The 14,002-nt window shown below is 41.2% G+C and overlaps 1 protein-coding gene across 1 annotated transcript in view; it reads left to right on the top strand.

The window, feature by feature from the left end:
• Window positions 1-14,002, top strand: part of GABRR1 (gamma-aminobutyric acid type A receptor subunit rho1) — a 72,319-nt gene that overhangs the window by 21,345 nt on the left and 36,972 nt on the right. Inside the window, exons 2-3 of the mRNA XM_048845031.2 lie at window positions 4,988-5,041; window positions 11,443-11,549. Of these exons, the coding sequence (XP_048700988.1) occupies window positions 4,988-5,041; window positions 11,443-11,549 (161 nt within the window). The remainder of the gene's footprint in view (window positions 1-4,987; window positions 5,042-11,442; window positions 11,550-14,002) is intronic.

The raw sequence follows: 14,002 nt of genomic DNA, 5'->3' as shown, positions 1-14,002 counted from the left end.
GAAACTTAAACCAGCCCAAACTTGCCATTTGCTATTTTCCAATGCTGTTTTGCAGATAGGGTATCTGTAAAGACAGTATGTAACAAAATCTATTTTGATAATGTATTGCCTTGATTAGCAAGTTAAGTACACCTACATAAACGGTACCTGCACTAGCAGAAACAAAAGGGGGATTACCAAATGAAGCTGCTAAAGTGATAAATCCAGGCTTAATGAACAACAAAACGATGCATGTGCTTAAAGGCCTTGTTGCTTGTTTTGTCCCATCAAGTATGCTAATTTAGAAGATCCTCTTTCAGAGCATGGTACTGCATAACCTGCAAAGAAGAATGAAATTGTCAAATGTTACATACACCAGAGCATCTATCTCCATGTCAGGTTCCCCAGAATGCATTCGGTGTCTGACTCCAGGGAATCCCTGAAATGCAGAAGATTTGAAGAGAGCAGCTGGTTCAGCAGAGAGAGCCACATCTGCTGAACTACGACAGTGGGCTTGATAGGATATTAGCAAGGGTCAGAGAGCCTGCTCGGGTCAGAATAGATCTTTTCTGAGTTGGAGGGGAGGATACCGTACAAGTCTGAGTAGGACTGGCTTTCTAATTCTGGTTTCAGAGGAACAGCCGTGTTAGTCTGTATTCGCAAAAAGAAAAGGAGTACTTGTGGCACCTTAGAGACTAACCAATTTATTTGAGCATGAGCTTTCGTGAGCTACGGCTGTAGCTCACGAAAGCTCATGCTCAAATAAATTGGTTAGTCTCTAAGGTGCCACAAGTACTCCTTTTCTTTTTTCTAATTCTGATCACTCTTCAAACAAATACTTAATTCTAAACTCTTGGCTGAAAAAACAGTTTTCAATTATGTCATGTCTGCCTGGAAGTAACACCCACCATGAAGGCTTTGAGAGCTTGGTTTTAATACACTTCTCTTAACACTTCTAGATGGCACTGCAAGGCAGTGTGCTTTGATTTAGTAACAATATTGCCCATAGTGATAAACAAGTAATAGCTTAGCAGCCTTAAAGGTAACAAGTTCTGTAAGGATACATTACGCTAAAATGGGTTAACTTTATCTTTCCTCGATACAATGCAACCAGACTCCACAGGAGGCTAAGACCGACCCTCTTTTGAGGGTTTAAGGGAAAACAAAGCAAATTAATATATAGTCTTAGGCCATATCCCCTTCCTGACATACAAGATGTCAGATTAGATGATGTGATGGTCCCTTCTGACCTTAAATGCTATGACTCTTAAAAAAAGCTTTAAACATAAAAAACACTTAACCAATATCTCCAGAGTTCTGATGCCCAGTTCTTAGAAACCCAAGGGCTCCCGGAGGAACTTAATTCTTTTTAAGGAGAAGGAGCATAACTAGGCACATCTTCACCTGATGAAAATTTGGTCTGACTTAATCCCAAAATCTTCTTGGTCACCATCTGTCTCAGTCAGGCCTTCGCCAGAAGCACCACTGAGATGCGATGTGGTAACTTTAAGGCCCTGTAGGGAATACCAGAGAACCTGCACACACCATGAAGTCTGTTTAGAAGAGCATATATCTTAAGTACCAGTGAGTTACAGAGCACTTTCTGTCCACGTTGAGTTCAAGAAACTCCTCAGGATCTTGGCAAATGGACCAAAAGAAAACAACGTGTGCCTAAACAGCCACCCAGGCTTGCCAGCTGTATTCACTCATGTTCAGAAGATGTTAAAGTATAGATTTGGGCTGGTGGAGAACTGAAGGATCCTGGAAGTGGTAAAGGAGCCTGGAGGCCCAAATTCAGAGATGAGTCCAAGGGCTTGTCTACACACACACTCTGCATCAGTTTAACACACGGCTGGTATATACACAGAGCTGTACCTGTAAATTACAGGTTCAAAAAAACCCAATATAAGATTGTTCACACAGACATACTAAATTATTTTAACATTGCATCACTAGTTAAACCAGTGCAACTTCTAGGTTTACTCCAAGCCCAAATTACTGTACTTCATAATTTACTCCAGCCTAGCAATGTCCATTTATTGAACAACCCTCATGGCCGGGGTAGGGGGTGTCACATTACTCTTATGGGCCCCTTAAGCACTCCAAACAGTCTCTGTTGTGGCTTACAGCACCCCTCTCTGGGGCTGGTTCAACATCAAAGTTCACACAAACCTCAGAGTACTCAATCACAAAATGAGCCAAACAATCCAATGAGCCCACAGCATAAAGTCCAAAATCTTGTTCAAAGTAGCTCAAAAACCCCCTCATTCAAACTTAGCTCTGATTTTTCAGCCACACCCAGAGCCTTGTCCCTGTCACTCTGCTCCACACGATGTTGCTAATCCCCAGCCATACTTCCCTACTGTCTCTCAACTGCCTGCTATCTTTAATTTAAGAGCACCTGATTTCCCTCAGGTGAGGCTCATCTTGTAATCAAGGCTAGCTTAGCCGCAGGCTTACCAGCTCCTGGGTTATCATCCTGTTACCTAACCCCATAAGTGTGTACTGAACATGTCCAGCTGGAAATCCTGTTGACTCACACCAGCCTAACAAGATGTAACTTACACCACTTTACACATCAATTCTTATGTTGGCCCACTGAGTGTAATGGAGTCTAACAAAGTAATTCACACACTGGTCCGTAAGACGAGTGTTTCAGGCAAATCACCTAATACCAGGGTTACATCAGGCCATCTGAGTCTTTAGTTTACTCCCTTTTGTGACTTCTGGCACCTCAACATGTAAATTACAGCCTATGTCTCCCTTAGCCTCAGACTCCCATAACACATTCACCAACATATAACTTACAGCACTTGATATATCACTTATGAACTTGGCCCAGAAACTATCAGACCTCTGAAGGGAAGTGAGGAAATTCTTCAGAAACCTGGAAATAGAAAAAGGTAGTGTTGTAGCCTGGTATGGCTGCCAGGAATTCAGTGAGACTCTCCTGATCAAAAATAAGTAGGTACAAGAGACAAAGACTTTGGATTTGGGATTGCCAGCTTGTGAAGACATGGGGAGCAAGGGAGGGTGGAGGAGGAGACAACGGCATAAATGTAGGTAGGGTTGGTGAAAGGGAGAAGAGTTTATGCTTGCTATGGAAGAACCACAGCAACCAATCATAGAATATCAGGGTTGGAAGGGACCTCAGCAGGTCACCTAGTCCAACCCCCTGCTCAAAGCAGGGCCAAACCCCAGATCCCTAAATGGCCCTCTCAAGGATTGAACTCACAACCCTGGGTTTAAGCAGGCCAATGCTCAAACCACTGAGCTATCCCTCCCCCCACTGAAACCAATGCAGAGATTCAAGGAGACAGGAGCAGCAAGAAAAGATTTTTTTTTTTAAATGTCAGGCTTTGGGAGTAGGATGGTATTTCCATTATCATCCACTAATGTGATATGTATTCATCTTGGGCCAAGTCCTGAAAACTTTTCCTCGGACAGGAAATCTGCATCTGAGCCTGCTAAATGTGGCACATAATGTGGGACAGAGACCCAAAAATGAGGGATACAAAAAGCATATTCATGCAGGTAATGTAATACTGTGGGATTAATTCCTTTGGTGTAACTATCTTTCTGTAACCTTGGTTCTTTATTTCTAATGTAAATAATTTTCAACAATAACAGTAAGGAGAGGAGGAAATTTATGTGGAATTTGGGGACTAAAATGAGTGGTGGCCCTCAAAATGAGGTATACTTGAATAATCTGAGTTCCACAGTCATCAGTGGGAATGTTTCATGTGTAGTTACAAGATCAGACCTTTAAGTAACAACCAGAAAGCAGGTGTTTATATGCTATAAAGGTTCGGTCTTATAGGGATTGGGGTTTCTTCTAAACGCAAATATCATTGTCATACATACCTGCTGTAACACCTCTGTATCTTACAGAGTATCTCAAGACACTGAGCAAATGTAGCAAAGCACAACAAAAATGGGACATTTTAGATATAAAATGTTGTCTTTGTAAGGAGCATGCCACTATGAGCTGAGAGGATGTGTAACTAAAATTGACTGCTAGGTAGCTTTGCAGAGTTTCTGAACTAGGTGCAAATGAAATGCAATTCTCATTTGTCAAGAGTGGCTGAACAAGTTTAACCTTAGTAGGTTGCAGTATTTTTATAATTCACTTCAGGCTGCCTGCATTCTTCCAAGACTAATTTTTTATCTGAATAAAACAGAATGTCTGCTCTATGTCCTGCCACCCTCTTTTGAATACCTAATACTGAATGCTTTGGCAATTGCACAGAAATCTCTTATTTCTCTTCCATTAAGCGTTCTACTGTACAGGATGATAAAATCCAGCCCAGTACGTTGGCATCCAAAGGTGCAGCAAGAGAGAAAGCTGGGTAGAGGACAAAGACCCATTACACCAAATTAAGACTAACTCTACCATCCTCTCCCAAGAAAAATTCAGGATTTTAAATAAGTTACTCTGAAATCATATAACCTCTGAGTACTGCATTATTCATAGACAATCACTGGCCAGGGTCAATAACCTCCAGATAAAGCCAAAGGCTGACAGTGCTTCTATTTCTAGCAGAAAGGATCATACTGCCCTCTAGTAAACTTAGGTCCAGAAATTATTATAGATTTCTTCTTGCAGAGCCAATGAAGCCAAGTTAATTATTGCAAAGGACAGTCTTGGATCCTGTGTAAAGAATGTGATCCATCCTGTCTCAACCCTCTGTCAAGCAACCTAGACAGCAATATTGACAGTAGTTTAGGAGTACTCTGCAGGTCCTCATTTCCTATGGCTATGTTGGCACGCAAGAGGAGACCAGAAGGATGGATAAAATAAAAGCAGGTGGAAACATTTACATACATTGTAAAGGTGGGCAAAGCAAGGACCCATAGGTGCTGTACTTCCCACCCACCCCTTGCCACCACCGCCTCCAACTCCATCTTTTTTCCTGGTATTACCCAAAGGTTAGATTTAAAACATGACAATCTTTTCGTGATATTCTGAATGTTTAAATTCTTCCTTGTCTCTGTCCTTTTCTTACAGTCCACCGCAAAGACAGAGACGGGAAACACATGGAGAAACACACAAGCAAGGCAGGTATGCTACTAAAAACATATTGTCCCGGTAGCCATTAGATCTTGCTAGCTTTTTATATTATTGGCTGTCAGCAGCAAAACCACAATGCCTTCCTCCCCACCTGAAAGGGTCAGATTTAAGAAAAAAATCCCTGCTAGCAAATGAACATGGGAACTCCAATGGTAAATTCTGGTTTGATGCTCAGCGTGGTGAGGTGTTAGTCTGTTCTCTCTGCTTCTAGGGCAGGTAACCCACTGGTCAGGAGGTGGTAGTATCCTCCTTTGTGCCTAATCCACTAAAGATGAGTCTGAGTCTGTTACAGCCTCCATCTACAGAGCCTGGCTCTCTAGCTTAAGCTGGAGAGACCTGTGCTTTCTGCTCTGGAGGTCTCCTGTTCAATCCTGGACATGTGGCTGCTTATGTGCCATCTTGGCAAGCACACTAGGGATTGAAGTAGGGACCTCCAGAGTCAAAAACATTAATCCCTATAGCTCAAGCTAAAGAGCCAGGTTCTGTAGTGGGAGGATGTAATAGGCTCACATCCTCTGTAGCCCAGGTACAGAAAGATGCATAACAAACACCATCAGTGTGTTACAAACACATCTGTCCATGTCTCTCTTAACGGAGATGCTGGGGAAATTCCACACCCTCTACTCACCCTAGCAGCTGGGGGTTCCCATCCCTTCTAGTAACAGGATAGTATCTACAGAAGACAACTTCTGATAGTAGAGGGATCTTTAGTCCAGCACACAAAGGCATAAAAGAGGTCCTATGGCGGGAAGCTGAAGCTAGACAAATTAAAATCTGCTTAGTATTTCCATTTGGAACAGTGAAGGTAGCGAACCATTGGAACAATTTTTCTAGGCCTGCAGTGGATTCTCCCCCACAGAACATCTTTAAATCAATAGTGATGTATTTCTAAAATATGTAGTTGAACTGGAGCACCTGTTATTGGGTTTTATGCAGAAATTAGTCAGTAAAATCTATGGCCTGTGTTATGCAGGAGATGGATAATCATAAAGTCTGGCCTTAAAGTCTATGAATATAAAAGATGTCCAACCGTACCTTATGTCTATTCCCATGATAGCTAGGAATCCCACTCCTCTAGCCCCAGGTAGCAGACCAGATGCCAACACACTGATGCCTCATGCTGACTTTTCTATCCCTTATGGAATCCTGGATCAGGGCCATTAGAAATATCTGACTGAGATCAGTGACATGTACAGATTCAGTGGGTGGCACTAGCTTTTTATAATGGCTGCAGTGTAGCCCTAGCTAATCAGGAAAAGGGAGCACTGTCAAGAGAACTGGGGAGAAGCCGTACCTTGAACAGAACCACATGAATCCCAGCAGGGGACAGTGAGTTCGGGAAACAAATTGGCTTTCAAGGCATCTTTTAGAAATCTAGTCCTCCCCCCTCCAAACCCCCCCACACACACACACACACGCACACACACCTCCACTAGCATTCTCCTCTGGGGTCTACAACTGTGGTCTCTGGTGCTGCAGTATATGTGCCCAGAATATATGTGGCTGGAAAATACAGTGTCTGTGTGTCAGTTATAATCTTCCACATCAGCCTAACCTATACAGAGGCCACAGCAGCAGTCTCTGTAACAGAAGTACTATGCAATGTCAGTCCTAGCCACGAATGTAGCAGTTGGAACACTTGCCATCAGGAAATGTCACTCATTTCCCTCTCTTCAGTTCTGTCCTGCTGATCACTAAGGCAATCTCCTTAGCATGGGTATTAAGCAGAGCCAGATTTAGATATCCACAAAACTGAAGGCTGCTCAGTGGAAGCCAGTACATCAGAAAATGAGGAGGGAAAACTGAGTGTCAGTGGCTTACTCTGGATCAGTTCATTGCAACATAGCTAGAGGAGATTGTTCCTCTATCAAATCCGAACAAGACGGTTTCTACCTTGCTTACCCTGAGGAGTGTCTGCTGTAGATTTTGAGGACCATTTTCCTCTTCCAGTGTTCCAAAAGGGAAGAAGAAAGCAGCAAATCGTATTGGATTAGTCAAAATGTTTGTCAACATTTTTTCGATGGAGATTCTTTTTTGAATGAACCTAAAATTCTCACAAACTATTGCTTTGTTTGAAGGTTTGATATTTTGATGAAAAAAATTGAAAACATTCTTTGTTTTGGTTTTGATGTTTCAGCTAGAAAATGTTTTTGTTTCTGTTTCAAAACCCAAAAGTTGGGGTTTGATTGGGGGGGGGAGGTTATCCTCATTTCTCTCCCTATTTTATTTTCCCCTCACCCCAAAGGGGAAAATATTTTTTAAGAAGGGAAGAGGAACAAAAACTAAATCAACCCCCAAAATATTTTTGCAAAAAGAAAAGGAGTACTTGTGGCACCTTAGAGACTAACAAATTTATTTGAGCATAAGCTTTTGTGAGCTACAGCTCACTTCATTGAATGCATTCAGTTTTCAAAAACTACAATGAAAATTTTCAAATTTTGAACAGTTAAAGCAACAATCTTCATTTCACCTTTTTAGTGAAAAAATTCTTAAAAAAACCCCTAACATGTCAAATAAATAAAATAGTTTTTATTTGAACATATTCATGGAAATTGATTTATATATTTTTGACCAGCTCCACACTTATTGGCCAAAATCTTCCAAAGTGACATCTGATTTTGGGTGTCTCATTTTTGGCTAAATAGCATTTTTGATGGGAAAACCTTTCTCAACCATTTTGACCAGCTTTAGTCAGCAGCACTGCAGGGCAACTCCAAACAGCTTCTTAGCCCTTTGTTTTTTCAGGTACCAGATCCTCAACTAGTATAAACTGACATAGCTGCATTGGAGCCAATGAACTGTGCCACCTGAAGATCTGAGCCTCAAACTCTTAATCATTTTCTTCTTCAAATGAAATCATACTTTTCACCCTTTCTGTGTCAAAAGACTGCGATAAGAATACGTTCCGGTTGGATATGGCATTGGGAATTAGCTCCCATGAGCTCCTACTCAACCTGAGTTCTGACCTAGTTTTTCCCTCCCCAGTCAGACAGTGATACATTGTAAAAAATGTGAAGGGGTTAGGATGTGAGGCCATGATCTAGCTTTCAGGTCTGCAGACCGCCTTTGAAGTCTGGATTAGATCGTGTATGCAAATGAGTTTAGTGGCTTCCATTCAGATACATAACCATACAAATCAGGCAAGTTACTAGTCATAATGTCCGTTTTTGCAACATCTTCCTTATGAAAAACACAGGAATAGCTTCAAACATTGCATTCTACTGTAGAGTTGCTCCAGGGCTGAATGTTTCTTGGAAGTCTGTCATCCAGGCCCAAACCTACACAGTTTGAGATTATTATTGTAGTGTCCTGGAGATTATGGTTAGGGATCAAGGTCCTTCTGTGCTAAGAACTGTATTCACACAGTGAAACAGTCCCTGCCCCTAAGCACTTACAATCTATGCATAAAATGAGGGACCAGGTGTATAAAACAAATGTGTAGGAGGACAAGGAAACATGAGATCCCAGCAGGAGATGGGATAGTTCAAAGTACAAAGCGCATCCATCATTAGCTTTCTAAAACAGTTGTGGATCCTGTGCTTGACGATTTAGTGGTTGCCTAGATAAGTGATCACAACTTAACTACATTTGCTATGTGCAACATAGTGCTGACAAGTAATATGTAAAGCCACTTGGCACCCTAAAAGGCACAATTTCCCAAGGCTGAAACAATTATAAACAAAATTGATGGGAGGAAACATTTAAACAAAAAAGTGTGAGTGAAAATTGATAGTTAAGAGAACTTCTCCAGATGCCCACAGCCTACAATTCAACAATCATAAAAGAAGGCTTCCGCAGTTAAGACATCCTGATTAAGCAGAAATGAAATAACATATAATATATATCAGATCAACTTCAAATCATTTATTGATGAAATTACAACTTTGCTTGACAAAGGTAACTGTATTGACATAATAGACTCATAGAAGGCATTTTACTTAGTTCCATGTGACTTTCTGATTTAAAAAATAGCACAATTCAAGAATCAATGTAGTCCATATTAAATAGATTAAAAATCGGTTAATTGATAGATCTCAAAAGTTAATTGTAAATGGGGAATTGATATCCTGTGGGCGTGTTCCCAGTCCTCCTGGAATCTGTTCTCAGCCCTATGCTATTCAATATCTCTTATCACTGATCTAAAACAAAACATAAAATCATAGCTTGAAAAGTCTGTAGATGACACAAATTGGCGTAGTGGTAGATGAATAGAGCTTAGTGACGTTTTTTGACAAACTTTTTTTCAGGGAAAAATGCAGAGTTGGCAGCACCAAAACATTTTGCAAATTTGTGCTGATTTTTGTCAAATTGCTTTGGCTGGGGAAAAAAACCTTCAAAGAATTCTAAAAAAATCAAAACATTGGGTTTTTTTCCTATTCCAAGCAACTTTGTTTCTAAATGTCCTTTAATTTCATTTAAAAAATGCTTAAAACAGAAATGTGGTGTTCTGGGGTCAAAATATTTTCATTCAACCTGAAACAATTTTTTTTTCAATTGTCAACCAACAGAAAAACTGTTGTTGAGCCAGTTCTATAAATGATAGGTCAGTTCTACAGAATGTTCTGGATTGTATGGTAAGATGGATGCACTTGAACATGTGTTTAATATAGTTAAATACAAGTCTATACATCTATGAACAAAGAATGTAGATTATACAGGCTGGGCGACAGTAAGACAGAAAAGGACTTAGGGGTCATGGTGAATAACCAACTGAAGATGAGTTTGGGGCTAAGAGAACAAGTCCATGCAATCCTTCCATGTATAAGCAGAGGAATATTGAGTAGAAGTAAGGTGGTGGTATTACCAGTGTACATGTCATTAGAGAGACCATTACTGGAATTTTATGTTCTGTTCTGGTGTGAACAATTCGAAAAGGATGTTGACAAACTGGAAGGGGTTCAGAAAAGAGCTATAAGAATGATCTGAGGTCTGGAAAGCCTGCCTTACAGTGAGAGGCTAAAGAAGCTCAATCTATTTAGCTTAATAAAGAAGTTTGAGAAGTAACTTGATCATGGTCTATAAGTACCTACATAGTAAGGTCTCTTTAATCTAGCAGAAAAGGGTATAACAAGAAGTTAAAACTAGGCTAATTCAGACTAGAAATAAGGCACAAATTTTTATCCGTGAGGTTAAGGAACCATCGGAACAACCTAGGGATGTGGTGGATTCTCCATCGCATAAAACCCTTAAATCAGGACTGGTTATCTTTCTAAAAAGTACGTTCTAGCTCAACCAGAAGTTATAGACTTCATGAAGAAATCACTAGTGAAATTCTATGGCCGGTGTTACGCAGGAGGGCAGAGTAAATTATATTAAATGGTCCTTCTGGACTTCATGTTTATGATCTAGGAGAATTTAACATGATAATGCAAGCCCCCACATTCACTAGAGATGTTTTTCTTTCTCCAAGATACTTCTTTTATATTCATAAAGCATGCCGCAGTCAAGGATTCTTGGGTTTTTGTTTTGGTTGGTCTATTACTGACTTACCTTTTTAATTAATCATGAAAAGGGGTGTCTGAGTGCAAGCTGTTGACATCCAGTATATTTTTTTTTTATCAGAAACAGAAAATCTTCCTGAATCCTTCTTTTTCTTGGGGCCCTCAACAGCCTCGCCCATAAAAGACAGCCCTTCTCAGTTATCACCACCTGCTCTATAGCCAGCTTTTACTCCCACATAAGAATAACTACACCAGAGAAATAAAAGGGATGCTGCACTTGAAATCTGTTTTCAGAGGTATACTTGGCACACACTCAAAGCAAAGTATCCACAACAAGATATGGTGCAACTGTATACATGTCTGGTATGACCTCATACATTCCTATCTCTAGCTCTCCCTGTTCTCTTTAGAAATCTGGGGCAGCAGTTAATCATTTTATTCCAAGCTGCAAGTCAACTTGCCTCCTGGCTGGGTTCCCAGTCCATCTCCATTTTGTTCCTGGGCTGCAGCCAGTAGGCTTTTATTTGAGATATTGTTTCCCTAATTCCTATCCTCGTGTCCTATCATAAATCTACGTCAGAAATGCTGCCCCCTTTCCCCTATTTATTCTTTTATTCACTTCTAATGGCATCTAGTGTAAATTTTGAATTTTTGTGTCTAAAATATATTACAAACACAGATAATCTTTATACAGAAACAAGAGTTTGAAATGAGTATTTTGCCATTCAGCCTGTATTAGAATGAGAACCATTCAAAATACCCTGTCTCAGCATGTAACGTCCAAGAGTTCTTTTCAAATGACATGCTCTCAAACATCAGATATGAATACAGGGATATAGTTTAATTGGTAGATGAACAAGACTGGTCACTAACTGAAGGATTAGAGTCAAATAATTGCATGTTTCTTAAACATGGTTAATTCTAATAATGTTGTATATCTTTTTCACATAGCCCAATACTAAAACGAAGCCCTGACATCACCAAATCACCGCTGATAAAGTCAGAACAACTTCTGAGAATAGATGACCATGATTTCAGCATGAGACCAGGTTTTGGAGGTATGAAAAAACATGCATCTGATTCTTATTTTTCGGAGTATCTTTTCTGTAAGAAATACTGTACAGAACAGTGTCTCACTGGTGAGTGGATTGACAAGAGAGAGTTTGGAAAGAACTGTTAGTTGGGAAAGACCATCCTTGTTTCTGTTCTGAATTTACAGCACTGCACATTCTCATGACTGAAGGGGCTTGCAACAACATGGCCTTCCTCCTAGGATCACCAAATAACTTTCAGCAAAACCATGAGAATGTAGATAGAGGCATCATTTATGGATTTTAAATTCTCCTCATATTGAGCTGAACCTTTGGCTGGTAAAAATATATCCAGGTTCAGTTAACATTTATTTCTAGATTACTGTGAAATCCTTAGGTTATATCTCGCTATGATAATGTTTGTGTGTAATCAACTAATGTACAATACTTGCTGACCTTGTGTCTTATTATAAACTAAGAGAATATTTAGACTGCTTTGTGTTAATGTTTTGCTCACAGTCTTGCAGTCGAATGTGACAGCAAACCAAGCTTTTACAGCAAAGGATTAAGGAGAATGTGCTTTCTTATGACCCGCTGGATTAAAGAATGTTGTAATTTATCTACCCTTCCTGGCTGACAGATGGTCATTCAAATCCAGGATACCATTATACATCCTGATGGGAGAAGCTTTGATTACCAAATGCTTAATATACACGATACCAGTATGTTCAGTTCATTTTAAAATGTCTGCAATTTCAGGACAGTCCATTAATATTGTCATTATTTATTATAATAAATATCTTGTACTGTAATTGCCGAAGGTATACAGTGGCTGGTCAAAGTCTGGAAGAGGAAGAGGAAGTACAGCAGTAAATCTATAGAAGAGTCTGTGTATGCATTTAACATATCCTCATTAAACACCAGACGTCTAAAAAACAGAAGTGTTTGGTACTAGCTGGCATGTCTGTTAGCGGTCTGAGATGAAAAGGCAAGTACTGACATACAGAAAAATCCACTCACTCGTAAAGGTAACCCATCCCTAAATTTGCTGCTACCCATACAATACCTATTCTGTGTATTAACAGAATGCTCTCCAGGGCAGTCAGACTGGCAGCACTTAGCACAAAGAATATTAAAAAAAACAAACCAAGCCCCCCCCCCTTTCAAACATACAGAATAAGCACACCATCCCCCTGCATGCGGGCAGATGTGCACTGCACAGAGCCCCACTGAAGTCAGTGGAGCGCCACCTGGGTGCAGGGAGTCCACTCGCTTGGTTCTGACTGCACGATTAGCGCCTAAAGAGCGCACAATCAGCTAGATCCACAGAGAGAAACAGCTTAACCCCTTCTTACCATCTTCACGGAGGATTCATTTTACCCAGGCCTCCTGGCTGTGGAACTCCCATTGACTGGAGTGGGAGTTGTGCATGCAGCTATATTGCAGGATAAAACTCTGCCTGGTTTTATCGTGTACCTGAAGGATGCCGTTTTCAGTTTATCAAAGGCTATAAGTACTTGGTATGTTGAAGCAGTTCCAACAGTCAGTATTGCATGTATTTACTCTTTGAATAAGCAGCAATCTTTAAGGGTAGCATTGTCCTAAGCATCAGCAGATAAAAGGATCTTAAGGGGAGGCCTGGGGGCACTCATTGCCCTTTCGAAAAAGGGTATAACTGACCACAAAGGGTTGGGATAAAGGGCATAGGTATCAACTGGGCATTTTCAGCGGTGTCCCATGCATGCAGCTCGGGGTTGTTACTTTAGTGCCTGCCCGAACCATAACAAGTTCACCTGGCCACCTCACATCCATCCACTGCTCACACAAATACAAATACCCCCAGCCTCTGTTACACACTGATTAAAGGATCACCAAGCACACAGGACAGCCTGGGCTGGAGTGAGACATGCAGAGGGGCTGGGAGGGAGACAGGCAGCTAATTGTGGTAGCTGAGCAAGAGGAGGGTCTGGGACAGGCTTCTGGGAGCATGGAGGGGAAGCAGGGATGTGGTTTTGGTTTGAAGGGGGGGTCTCAACTAATGAGGGGCTGCTGCACAGCCTACATGTTGCACTGTTTCCAGGCCCAACTGCTTTTGAGGTGGTGAGGGAGAGGAGGAGTATGGCACTGCACTAAAATATATCAGCCCTGTGGAACCTTCCTCAGCTGCATGGAGGTGTAATTGATGCAGAGGTACAGGCTCACTCCTGAAGCCATTGTATCCCTATATGATGAGCGAGGGAGGACCTGGAGAAGGTGGCACTATGGATCCACACTCTGTGTCTGTCTGTAGTGGTCACTTCTGCCACGGCACTTCCAGCCACTAGGCCTTCCAAAATACCGTAGAACAGTGGTTCTAAACCAGGGGTCCAGGGTTCCCTTTGGGTCCATGAGCAGATTTCAGGGGGTCTGCCAAGCAGGACCTGTGTTAGACTCACTGGGGCCTAGGGCAGAAAGCCTAAGCCCTGCCGCCACCCATGGCT

This window comes from Caretta caretta, chromosome 3 (genome assembly GCF_965140235.1).
Source record: "Caretta caretta isolate rCarCar2 chromosome 3, rCarCar1.hap1, whole genome shotgun sequence".
NCBI classification, from domain to species: Eukaryota; Metazoa; Chordata; order Testudines; family Cheloniidae; genus Caretta; species Caretta caretta.
This window is presented reverse-complemented; position numbering and strand designations above follow the sequence as displayed.